Source organism: Pelophylax lessonae, assembly GCF_965119305.1.
Source record: "Pelophylax lessonae genome assembly, chromosome: 4".
NCBI classification, from domain to species: Eukaryota; Metazoa; Chordata; class Amphibia; order Anura; family Ranidae; genus Pelophylax; species Pelophylax lessonae.
Genome location: NC_138771.1, coordinates 156706172 through 156719723, shown reverse-complemented (window position 1 = coordinate 156719723; position 13552 = coordinate 156706172). Strand labels below are relative to the sequence as shown.

Sequence of the window (13552 nt, the reverse complement as noted above, 5' to 3'; positions counted from 1 at the left end):
CAGGACTCTGTGGGAGGTAGTAAATTCCTAGAAGTGTTAGGCCCCTTTCACATGGGGGATCCGATCAGGTCCACCTGTCAGTTTTTCAGGCTGACCTGACCTGACCCACCAGTCTCTTCTATGGAGTGGCGGATGTCAGCAGACACATGTCTGATGACACTTGCTGCCATCTGATCCGGTCCGCAAAAACAGACAGATAGGGATCTGATCAGATGGCATCAGATGGAAATGGACAGATGGTCCATTTCCATCCAATTGCCCCATAGAGGAGAGCGAGCTGTGTCCATGTCCGCTCTGAATAGTGGAGCGGACACGGACCTGTCATTCGTCTGCTCAGCAGAAAGATCCCCCGCTGAGCAAGCGGATCCCCGTTCACAGAGCCACCCACCCATACGAAATGGGCCTTACACTACATGTTACTCAGCATGCATGCCCAGAAGTCTAGAATTTTTAAACCTAGAAGACTGAGGACATCTAGTGGCAGAAAATAACGACTGTGGAGAACAACTCCAGATTGAAGGGGGCTGCAGCAAATGGGCAAATGCTTTTATACTAAGGCTGCTTTCAAATTGCTCCATTGAAAATGCGTGGTAATATGCATTACTCAGTAAATGTACTGTGGGTGGGCGGCAACTGGTTAATCACAGGGGGGGTCAGATTTTCCCTGATCACCTCAGTCCTGGGCTCCCTGGAGGAAAAGAAATAGCCCAGGATCAATCATGGGCAATGATGGGGGGGGGGGGTCACTTTGAAGCCTCATAAACCCCCCTAAACATTATATATACTGTATTTATGTATATATATATATATATATATATATATATATATATATATTTTTTTTTTTTTTTTTTTTTTTAGCAGAGAGCCCAGAGAATAAAATGGTGGTCATTTGGTTCTTCAAACACAATATTTTTGGCTAATTTTAATGAATTTTAATGGGAAAAAACCCAATATACAGTGGGTACGGAAAGTATTCAGACCCCCTTAAATTTTTCACTCTTTGTTATATTGCAGCCATTTGCTAAAATCATTTAAGTTCATTCTTCTTCCTCATGAATGTACACATAGCACCCCATACTGACAGAAAAACACAGAATTGTTGACATTGTTGCAGATTTATTAAAAAAGAAAAACTGAAATATCACATGGTCCTAAGTATTCAGACCCTTTGCTGTGACACTCATATATTTAACTCAGGTGCTTTCCATTTCTTCTGATCATCCTTGAGATGGTTCTACACCTTCATTTGAGTCCATCTGTGTTTGATTATACTGATTGGACTTGATTAGGAAAGCCACACACCTGTCTATATAAGACCTTCCAGATCACAATGCATGTCAGAGCAAATGAGAATCATGAGGTCAAAGGAACTGCCCGAAGAGCTCAGAGACAGAATTGTGGCAAGGCACAGATCTGGCCAAGGTTACAAAAAGATTTCTGCTGCACTTAAGGTTCCTAAGAGCACAGTGGCCTCCATAATCCTCAAATGGAAGAAGTTTGGGACGACCAGAACCCTTCCTAGAGCTGGCCGTCCGGCCAAACTGAGCTATCGGGGGAGAAGAGCCTTGGTGAGAGAGGTAAAGAAGAACCCAAAGATCACTGTGGCTGAGCTCCAGAGATGCAGTCAGGAGATGGGAGAAAGTTGTAGAAAGTCAACCATCACTGCAGCCCTCCACCAGTCGGGGCTTTATGGCAGAGTGGCCCGACGGAAGCCTCTCCTCAGTGTAAGACACATGAAAGCCCGCATGGAGTTTGCTAAAAAACACCTGAAGGACTCCAAGATGGTGAGAAATAAGATTCTCTGGTCTGATGAGACCAAAATAGAACTTTTTGGCCTTAATTCTAAGCGGTGTGTGTGGAGAAAACCAGGCACTGCTCATCACCTGTCCAATACAGTCCCAACAGTGAAGCATGGTGGTGGCAGCATCATGCCGTGGGGGTGTTTTTCAGCTGCAGGGACAGGACGACTGGTTGCAATCGAGATAAAAATTAATGCGGCCAAGTACAGGGATATCCTGGACAAAAATCTTCTCCAGAGTGCTCTGGGCCGAAGGTTTACCTTCCAACAAGACAATGACCCTAAGCACACAGCTAAAATAACGAAGGAGTGGCTTCACAACAACTCCGTGACTGTTCTTGAATGGCCCAGCCGGAGCCCTGACTTAAACCCAATTGAGCATCTCTGGAGAGACCTAAAAATGGCTGTCCACCAACGTTTACCATCCAACCTGACAGAACTGGAGAGGATCTGCAAGGAGGAATGGCAGAGGATCCCCAAATCCAGGTGTGAAAGACTTGTTGCATCTTTCCCAAAAAGACTCCTGGCTGTATTAGATCAAAAGGGGGCTTCTACTAAATACTGAGCAAAGGGTCTGAATACTTAGGACCATGTGATATTTCAGTTTTTCTTTTTTAATAAATCTGCAACAATGTCAACAATTCTGTGTTTTTCTGTCAGTATGGGGTGCTATGTGTACATTCATGAGGAAGAAGAATGAACCTAAATGATTTTAGCAAATGGCTGCAATATAACAAAGAGTGAAAAATTTAAGGGGGTCTGAATACTTTCCGTACCCACCGTATAACCTAATTTTTGGTAACATATAAAAGGTAATATTACGCCGAGTAAATAGATATCTAACATGTCATGGCTTAAAGTTGCAAGTGCTCGTGGAATGGCGACAGTAATTAAAAATCTCAATAGGCGACCAGTTTAGAGTTACAAAAAAGGTCTAGAGCTAGAATTATTGCTCTTGCTATAAAGTGATACCTCACAGGTGTGGTCTGAACACCGTTTACATATGCGTGCATGACCTACAAATATGAACGCGACCTATGTATACGTTCACCTCTGCGCGTGAGCATGGAGGGACAGGGGTGCTTTTAAAAAAATAAAATGTAAATGATTTATTTTATTTAAAAATTGTTATATTTACACTGTCCCTTTACATTTTTTAATCAGTTTTATTGCTATTACAAGAAATGTAAACATCCCTTGTAATAACAAGCATGACAGGCCCTCTTTATGGAGACATCCAGGGTCTATAAGACTCCAGATCTCTCCTCTATCCTTGAAAACATCAGATAAAAAAAACCCATTGATCTCTTGCTTCCAAAAAAAATTGTTTACATCTGCCCTAAATCAGAAGTGACGTCACTTCCAGCCTCCTTGATCATAGAGGTGATCTGGTCTCTCTTCACCTCTATGGGCAGGCGCAAAAACTGCTGGATCATTTTCCGGGCTCGCCGGCAAGAAACACTGAAGAGCGGCAGGGGGTGAAAGACAACCCCTCCCACTGCTTCTGAAAGGGATGCAGCAGCTAATCAGCTGCTCTGTTCACTTTTAGCAGAAACAGAATTGTCGCCTGAAAAAAAACAATACCGGGGTTATGACTGACAGCTGCAGCCATAACCTTGGTAAACTGCTTCAAAACCACAACGTATATACAGTATACGTATTGCAGTCTTGAAGTGGCTCTCACCAGTTCTCACAAGCGCTCACCAGCTGTAATAGGGGTGTACTCACTTTGGTTGCCAGAGGTTTAGACATTAATGGCTGTGTGTTGAGTTATTTTGAGGTGACAGTAAATGTACACTGTTATACAAGCTGTACACTCACTACTTTACATTGTAGCAAAGTGTCATTTCTTCAGTGTTGTCACATGAAAAGATGTAAATATAATCGATTGTGGAGGGGGAGACCGTGGCCTCAGAAAAATCAGAAAAATATAACGGCACCTTCCCCCATATGGCATGAATTTGTGAAAAAAAGAGGGGGGGTTACAGATCAACCGAATCGGTGGAGCTGTACCAAGGGGGATTTAAGTGTGCCTCTAGAATAATTGTATATGCGTACAACAAAGAAAAAGGAAGACCTGATTGTAAAAAAGTATTACAACATTTTTTTTAAATATTCAACATTTAAATTACATATAGTGATTTTAAAATCTAAGAAATATGACCAAGACACATCATTATATTTGAATTATCCCACAGAGAGTAAACAATTGTGAATAACCGTTGCTTAAATCCCCCTTGGTACAGCTCCACCGATTTGGTTGATCTGTAACCCCCCTCTTTTTTTCACAAAAAGATGTAATATAACATTTACAAAAATGTGAGGGGTGTACTCACTTTTGTGAAATACTGTATATGTATATATATATATATATATATATATATATATATATATATATATATATATATATATCATGATATTTTGCCAATTTTATAAATATTTTAGAGCTTGTAAAACAAACTAAAGAACACTAATGAGTGATCATTTTAGAATAGTCGTAATCTAAATAAGTGTTTAATGATATTCTGGATGTTCTGTGTGTTGTACTTTGCTTGTGCAACAGTTATTATGGTTTCAGGTTACTTTGGCTTTTAATGTCTTGTGTTTGCCATAGTGCGGCTGTAACAAATGACGACTATACACATACAATTGGTATGCTGAGCTGCTTTGTTTAGGAGTTACTGGTAACCGGCCTACCACTCCCACAAACAAAAGGTACAGCAAGTCAATCAATGAATGCTGTGTGCTGATTTTCTAAGCAGAGGATGTTTTTTATTCCGGAGGGTACTGCAAGTGGCTATGGATGTAATAGTTGCCACACTTACATCAGTACAGTGGACACCAGAGGACACCTCTATAGTCAAAGCTGCTTCCACATCCTGTGGCCTTTGTGGAAGATGTTTCACCTTAAAACATAAAGTGAAATCAGAAGGGCGTTACTGGAAAAGATCTGTAAAATCTGCTTATCCAGCACAGTCTTCCAAGAAAGATACATTTAATTGCTTAATAAATGGAGACATCTTAGAAGAGGTGGTAAAAAAAATAAACAAAAATGCAAGAAGACCACAGAAGGGTAAAAATGGATCACGGAGTTCTAAAAAGGTGGATCAAGCGGATATTCTGGAATGGATTGGAGGATTGTTATGGAGTGGACTGATCGGGTTTTATGAAAGGCCAACAAAAGAGTTCATAAACCTTTCAAGGAAACGGTATCTCCAGCTAACCTCCAATGGGCAGCTCGAGGATATGTTCATTATGTTTGGTACAGCAACAAACAAAACCATCCCAGCTCTTTTTCAGGAAATGAACAAGTTACAGGAAAAACTTGTTTTAAATTTTAGGACAATGTTTGAGCCGGGTCGGACACTTTGCATTGAAAAATATAAAGTCGATTTTGGTACATTAAATTATCCTAGAGACTTACGGGTGGCTTTGTTGGTGGACAAAGAAACAGGTTTTATCTGTAATTTTTTTATATACTCCATCTTTCAATTATTAAGTGAATCGGAATATATCCCATTGATCTACATTATTCGCAAACTCCTCAGCCCTTTCTGTAACCAAAATTATACGGTGGAGATAGACAGTTCGGCCCATATAGATGAAACCGTCATTGGGGAATGTAGAAAGATTGGGATACGGCTAGAGACTTTTCCTTGGTTTGGGGAAAGCTCTCAATTAGCATATAGAGGCCATGGTGATGAAAGCAATATCTATTTTTCTGACTGGGAAGGCTATTCAGTGTTTCCACTTAATGGAAAAGATCAACCTTCATTCATGTTCTTGGTGTACTTTTGGCTTATGGTTCACATTTCTGCCATTAATGCTTTCACTCTATATTCACTTAAAAATTTAGAGTCCAATGAAGACTTATTACTTGAGGATTTTGTAGAACTTCTTTCTAAAGAGATGATTGGAGATTTTTTCTGTTCAGGTTCTTCTCGGTGTGCTGATAATAGTGAGGAGGATCACAGTAGAGGCACACAGCTGTAAGTAGATTTAAAGTATCTGTAAAGCCAATTACTAAACTCTCATATAATCTTCACTATGTCAATGCAATTTCAAAATGTGTTTTCAATCTTTTTATGCAGTTCCTTTAAGTGGAGAGATGAAAGGAGCCAGCACTTGGTTACAGATCCTTCATCAACAACTTATTGACAATCGGCTAAAATCTAGTCATGATGACAAAACCCAGATGTGTTTTACAGTGTTAATTTCGTAGAGTATTTTAGAAGATGAAAATATTTTCATTATCTAAAATACGACTAAAACTAAAACAATTCAGAAGACTAAAATACGACTAAAACTAAAACCTATCAGATGACTAAAATAAGACTAAAACTAAAGCATATCAGATGACTAAAATACGACTAAAAACGAAAACAATTTAGATGACTAAAATATGACTAAAACCAGGGCTTTTTTTTCAGCGGGAACGTGGGGGAACACAGTTCCGGCACCTCCAGCACCTCCAGCACTAAATGTATGTAATGGCAAGGGGGGCTGGGGTGTGCTACAGGATCTACTGATGCTGGCTGCTGGGGATTGTCATTGGAGGGGATCTATTTTTGCCTGCAGGGGAGGTCTGCTGTTGCTCTGGAGAATTTATTGTTGCTGGAGGTGGCTCTTTTGTTGCTGGGGGTCAGTTGTTGCTGCGATGGATCTGGAGAGTCATTGATGCTGGCTGCGGTTGTGATCTCTTTTTGCTGCCGGGGGTCTGTTGTTGCTGGGGGGGGGGGGGGTATTTTGTTGCAGGTAGTCTATTGTTGCCGGGGGAATCCATTGTTCTTGTCTGCAGGGGATCTATTTTACTGCTTTTCTTGTTATCATTAACAAATTCCATGTAAATTACTTTATACCACAAATGTTACTTGGTTCTATATTCTCTGAAAGGGGCAGTACTGGGAGGTGGGTCGGGGTTGGAACCAAGGAACGATGCTCGAAGGTTGATAGGGGCGGAGAGAAGGGGATATCCAGAAAGGAGGAGTTCCTGCACCTATTCTCTGAGAAAAAAAGCCCTGACTAAAACTAAAACAATTCAGATGACTAAAATACAACTAAAACTAAAATGGCATTTTAATCAAAGAACTATGACTAAAATTATCAAAATTTGATGTCAAAATCAACACTGTACTATCACATAAAAATAAGCAGTGGGTGCTTAAACGGAAAAAAAAAAAAAAAAAGTCTTTATTATTTTTTTCTTAATATTTAATGTTGGTAATATATTCAGGTAATATGTGCAATTACATTACAGTCAAAAGAGTTCAAAGTTTTAAAATTTTAAAGTTGCACTTCTGTTTGTCAAAAAGCAATAATTTTGTTTGTTTATGAAACTTGTTTTTTTTATTTAAAAAGACGTTATATTTATCACAATAGCTAAATCTGTGTCTGTAGTGCATGTTCAAACCTTAATACCATAAATAATAAAAATGTTATTCGATTTTTACTCCAGGAGTATGTAAGTATATATATGAGTTTGCCAATTTCAGAGAAATTCTTAAATAATGCATTACAATTTAACTAAACCCATTAGATTTTAGTCAACTGTACCGGAGATTTTAGTTCACTAAAACAATTCAGATGACTAACATACAACTAAAACTAAAATGGCATTTTAGTCAAAGGACTATGACTATAACTAAATCAAAATTTGACGTCAGAATTAACAGTGGTACAGGAGATTATAGTCAACTATAATGTACTGGAGGGAGGCCTAACCCTTCAACCGACAGCAGCCCAAAAACGCCCTAGAGAAGTGCCCATTCAGGGAAACCATTGTCATAGGCCGCACCCAAAATTGGCACAAAAAATAACATTAGACACACCACTGCAATAGGGTACAAACCGAACAGGCTTCCCCAACCCAATGCAGCGGCATGTTTTCTTCCCAATTTAAGCCCTTTCGCTACACCCACCATTTGGTAAGGCTTGCTATGTGCACCACTATTGACCACAGCCCCCACTGCACCCTCTCTCCCAGCCCTGTTAAGGGGTACAATTTAGGCCAGGGGTCTTCGAACTATGGCCCTCCAGTTGTTCAGGAACTACAATTTCCATTATGCCTAGGCATGTCTGTGAATACCAGAGTTTTTCCATTGCATCGTGGGATGTATAGTTCCACAACAGCTGGAGGGCCGCAGTTTGAGGATCCCTGATTTAGGCAAATGAGCTGCCAAGGGGGACCCAAGTGGAAAAGGATTTGGTTCCACTGTCTTAGTGAATACAGCTGTATATTACATTTCATATTGTCAGTCTGATTTGCAGTAATCTGTAATGCTGTCTATTCTCTTCTAGACATAAAAATGCTAAGGCATCCAATGGATCCACCAAGCATTCCCAACCCAAGCCAATGAAAGAAAAAGGCGTGACGGGACTAAGTAATCTGGGGAATACGTGCTATATGAATGCAGTTATACAATGTCTCAACTCTACCTCCCCACTAGTTGAATACTTCTTTTCTTGGCAGTTTGAAAACTTGATTGCTAGGTAAAAGGTTTTTGTTTTTTGACCCATCGCTAAGTATTCTAGTTGTCTGTAGCTGAGGTGGGCAGGTTTACTACAGTTCAAAATTTACAAAAAAACACACAAACAGTCTTTTGTACAATTTCTGTGATTATTCTGAGTGACATTCTCCTATATATATAGTGTGAGAGGAATATGAAGCTTGTCATCCCGATCCCCTTCTGAAAATACTGTTTGCCTAGTTGTTATGTTCTAGCTTCAATTCTCTTAAAGCAGCTCTGTTGCATCCTGCAAAACAGTAATAATATTACATATCCCTCCACCCATTCCTCCTATCTTTGCTACTTATGGTGCTTTTCCACTGCATGGAACCGAACGGTTCGGTTCGCTTTTGCGCTTTTCCACTGCATGGTACCGCATGATACAGTGTTGGAAGGGTTCGGTACGGTACGGCGGCGCTTTTCCACTACATGGAACCGAAAGGTACGGCTCGCTTAAACAGTACCACCTTGGTTGTGGTTCCAAGAGGGCTGTACCGATACCATATCCCACAATCCTTTGCATGCAGCCTTGACTGTTTGTCACTACTAGCCACTGATTGGTCAGAGAATCGTTGTTATCCCACCCACTTACTACTTAGTGGAAAAGCAAACCATACCGAACCGTTCCAACACCGTACCATGCGGTACCATGCAGTGGAAAACCAAACCGAGCCAAGCAGGGCCAAGCAGGGCCGAGTGGAGCCGAGCCAGTACTTGCAGTGAAAAAGTGCCATTATATAGAGCTACAATGGCCAAAGAGTCTTCAGCATCCTACATGCTTTCAGGTGTGCTGGGTGCCTGTGTTCCACACTGCATACTGTGGTTCCACTCGCTGGCCTCTACATGACTACAGCTATGCAGTAACTGCTATCATCGGAGGGGGCGGACACACAGGGCCTAATTCACTATAACGTCTAGTCAGCGAATGCGCGTACTTTTAGTCACAATCCGTGGAAAACGGGTAGATTTACCCAGAAACGGCATTCACTATAGCTCGTGGGAAAAAGTAGTCACGAAAGCGAATTCACTATAGGTCGCAGAAATCAGCAACCGTGTAAATGAGTTCCCAAGGTAGAAGCACAGGAATTGCATATGGAGATAATGTATATAGCATGATCTCATAGCTGAAATGGTTCTTAACCACTTGCCGACCGACCGCCCACCACAGATAAACTGTGGCAGGCTGGCTCGGCTGTGCGTACAGCGGTTCCCGGGAGCGCTCCTAGGGGGCCCCCATTAGGAAGCGGGGAAGCCAATCCACAGGGCCGGCGGCCCCGATTGCTGCCGGGCACCTGCGATAGCTCCCTGTGGAGAGAGAACGACGGTCTGTTGTAAACACAGCAGACCGTTGTTCTCTCTGGAATGAACACAGTGAAAAAAAATTGTCATTATCCAATTCTTTTTCAGGTTTTTTAAAGCAAGCAGATGGTGCAAAAAATTTTTTTAGGATGGAGCTCCACTTTAATTGAACAAGCTGAAGTTAGAAGCTGATTGGCTACCAAGCACAGCTGCACCAGATTTTGCACTCTACAGTGTTAGCAAATCAACCCCATGGTCTGATGAGAGATTTTCGTTAGGTGGTCCACTAAACATAAAGATGTTACAGGACATCTGCTTATATGTTTATATCCTTTTTTTTGCAGGAAAAAAAAGACATTTGTGAATGCTTTTGCTATGCTTGCGGCAGACCTTTGGTTTGGTGAATCCCAGTCTGTGACACCAGAAGACTTTTGGGGTACATTGTATGAAGTTAACACATCTTTTGGGAGGAAAAGTCAACATGATGCGCAGGAACTGCTCATATACACTTTGAATGGACTAAATGAGGATCTAACAAATGTAAGAACATTTACTTTTATTTTTTTCACACAAATAGAGCTTTCTTTTGGTAGTGTTTATTCGACCACTGGGTTTTAGATTTTTTGCTAAACAAAAGAAAAAAAGGCCAACATTTAAAAAAAAAAAAAACCACAAAACGTTTTCAAAGTTTGTTATAAAATTTTGCAAACAAGTAATTTTTCTCCTTCACTGATCTGCGCTGATGAGGCTGCAATGATGGGCACTGATGAGGCAGCACTAATTAGGTGCTACTGATAGGTGGCACTGATAAGGTGGCACTGGTGGGCACTGATAAGGCTGCACTGATGGGTGGCACTGATGGGCACTGATAGATGGCACTGATGGGCTCTGATAAGCAGCACTAAAGGGCACTGAGAGGTGGCCTGATAGGCAGCACTGATGGGCACTGATAGGTGGCATTGATGGGCAATGATAGGCAGCAATGATAGGCACTGGTAGGAAGCACTGATAGGCAGCACTGATAGGTGACACTGATGAAGAGGCACTGATGGGCACTGATAGGTGGCATTGATGGGCAATGATAGGAAGCACTGATAGGTGGCACTGGTCGGCACTGGTTGGCAGCACTGGTGGGCACTGATTGCCGCACTGGTGGGCACCTTTGGGACCAATGTCCTTGTAACGGAAGCCAGTTACCGGCTTTCTTCTTTTTCCCTCACGATGTTAGCGTGAGGAGAAAAAATCTGATAATTGGCTTGTGTTTACATCCTGTAATCAGCTGTCATTGGCTGACAGCTGATTACGTGATAAAGGGCCACTGTGATTGTGTGTATTAACCCTTAGTGTGGCTTTTGATGATGACCAAAGTGGACAGTAACATTTTGTGAAAACAAATGCAAATTTTCTGAAAACAAATGCAGTCATCATATCGGAGGACTGTAAGCTGTAATACATTGCATCTTTGTTCATGGGTTTAGCTAAAATTTAAAGTGTTAGTCCATTCTAAAACTAGAATCCCTGCATCTATAGACCTCCACGATCCAACACTAACCTATCTAGCCCTGTAAATAAGAAATCAGTATTGTGACGTGAGTCAATTTGGTTGGGGGGCTTGTGGAACCCAGATTGCTTTAGGGAGCTTGGGAGACTCCTTGTCCAGCTTCCCCAGCCCCTCTTATGTGTAAGTCACCCTGTGTCTATTAGGGGCAAACATCACACATGAATTTATTAAAAAATATATAAAAAGCAGACAGGGTACTCACACTTTCCCTTTAAAACATGAGCATATCACAATATGGCATGAACTTGTTTCCAACCAACAAGATGGCCGACCTCCAATAGTGTATGGCACTTGCATCAAGCAGCTAACTTCCTTCCAACATGTTTCGTTATAGTTAACATCATCAGGGGCCACGCCACGAACACGTTCATGCCATATTGTGATATGCTCATGTTTTAAAGGGAAAGTGTGAGTACCCTGTCTGCTTTTTCTATAAATTCATGTGTGATGTTTGCGCAATGATTGCCTCCTTATATTTTTTTGGAATATTTGGAAAGTATATGGTTGAATAGCGCTGGATCCATTGACCTGACCACAACAGCACATATGCCTTGATGTCTGTTTAAATATATACTTCTGGTAAGAGGCTGTGTGTTTGGCTTTCCTTGGTGGTGGACCTTACTATCCTTGTCTCACAGTGTTTGCCATATTTCACTGAGGAATCCCTCTATGCCCTATACATCATCTTTTTTTCCTACTAAAGATTTGTTAAAGATGCTTGCGCAATGATTACTTTTTATATATTTTTTTACAAACATATTTACACTATCGGAGTTGGTGGGATCCTCATCACCAGATTTGTTGACCCATAACATTAACCATCTCGTTTTGACGGCTGTTTTATTACCTACATCTGGTAAGAGGTTGCTTTTTTTGGCTCGTTCTGGTGGTGGATCTACTGAATATTCCTTACAGTGTTCATCATATTTCACTAGAGGACTTTGTTAATGTCACATCTCTGAGCGCTGCTATATATTTTTTATATCGTACAACAGAAGTTTTCCTGTTTTTCCCTTCGGATTTTGTTGGACGAACTGTCGTAATCGGCTGTCGAAAGCTGTGTACTAACGATCAGATGATCATGTCGAAAGCGAGTTTTATCGGACGATTATCTGAACGTGTGTACGAGGCATTAGCAGGCTTTTGGGAGAGGACTGCAGGCTAGACTCCTGGCCACTGTCTGTGTGGAGCAATCCTAAAGCCCCGTACACACGATCAGATTATCGAACGATCTGTCGTCCGTTTTTTGTGGCATGCTTGTCTGATGTGGAAAGTGAAGAGGTTTTTTTCATATGAATTTTCCCGTACGACAGAGTTCTACTTCAGAAGTAATGTCATGTGTTGGATTGCTTTGTATGTGTTCTTTCGTTTCTGAGCATGCCTAGTCTTGCACTTAAGTTTTCTGTAAGAAATCTGTAATAATGAGACGAAAATCGGACGTTGTATTACGGACAACAAAAATTTGATAGCCTGCACATCAGGATTTTGTCAGCCGAAAAGTCGGAGTCGGCTGTCGAAAGCACCATACTAACAATCCGAAAATCGGCAGATCGGTCGTCGGACAAAATTTCCCTTCCAAATTTCTTATCGTGTGTACGGGGCTTTATGGGTAATGTCATCAACTCAAGCCACCTGTCTTTCACACAACAACCTATTATCTACTGTGGGGATGTGTTTACACTTTAATGTCTATTGTTATTTGGGAGTTCGATGCCGGTGTGTCTAACCTAGAATGAGATCCCGGATTTTTCCGGTGGTTAATTCTGTCATCTATTGTTTGCCTGCTAGCATTCTGTGCATTCCGCCTAGGCTGATTTAAGTGCTCAGTTAAGTGGCATGTTAATGATATCTTGGTCAGCCCAACCTTGTTAGCTAACCATTGTGTGATATTTTGGGTAAATATTTGACTGGTCACTGAAATACTTCTCAAGTGTATAAAGGTTTGTAAGTTGGTTCAATAAACAGTTCATTCTGGTTTCACTCCAAAACTTGTACTGTCGAGTTCATGGGGTAACTATAGCCAGATTAACAGATCCCGTGTTAAAGATTGCTTAGAAAGCAGGTTCTTGGAGGAGATACCCAGTCAGGGTGTCCGGATTCCGTTACAAGTATACGTACCTTTTTTGAAGCTGATCCGATCCTCTGCAGAGTTCACAGCCCACAATGGCTGTGAAATTAATGGGGAGTGACGTCGCCCATAGACTTACATTTGGGCTTCCATTGTCGGATGTGTCCTCTGCACCCGCCTCTACAGCAAAGCCGCGGCTGACAGCTCAGCGTGGAAACGGATTAAAAAAGGTATGTATACTGATTTTTTCTTTACAGGGCTAGCTAGGTTAGTGTTAGAGTGTGGAGGTCTATAAATGCAGGGATTTTAGTGTTAGGGTG

At 41.3% G+C, this 13552-nt stretch overlaps 1 protein-coding gene across 2 annotated transcripts in view; it reads left to right on the top strand.

Annotated features, from left to right (window-relative positions):
* USP50 (ubiquitin specific peptidase 50) overlaps nucleotides 1-13552 on the top strand; it is a 34153-nt gene that overhangs the window by 13772 nt on the left and 6829 nt on the right. For both annotated transcript variants that reach the window (XM_082254179.1, XM_082254180.1), the window contains exons 3-4: nucleotides 8096-8287; nucleotides 9948-10143. In XM_082254179.1, the coding sequence (XP_082110305.1) occupies nucleotides 8096-8287; nucleotides 9948-10143 (388 nt within the window). The remainder of the gene's footprint in view (nucleotides 1-8095; nucleotides 8288-9947; nucleotides 10144-13552) is intronic.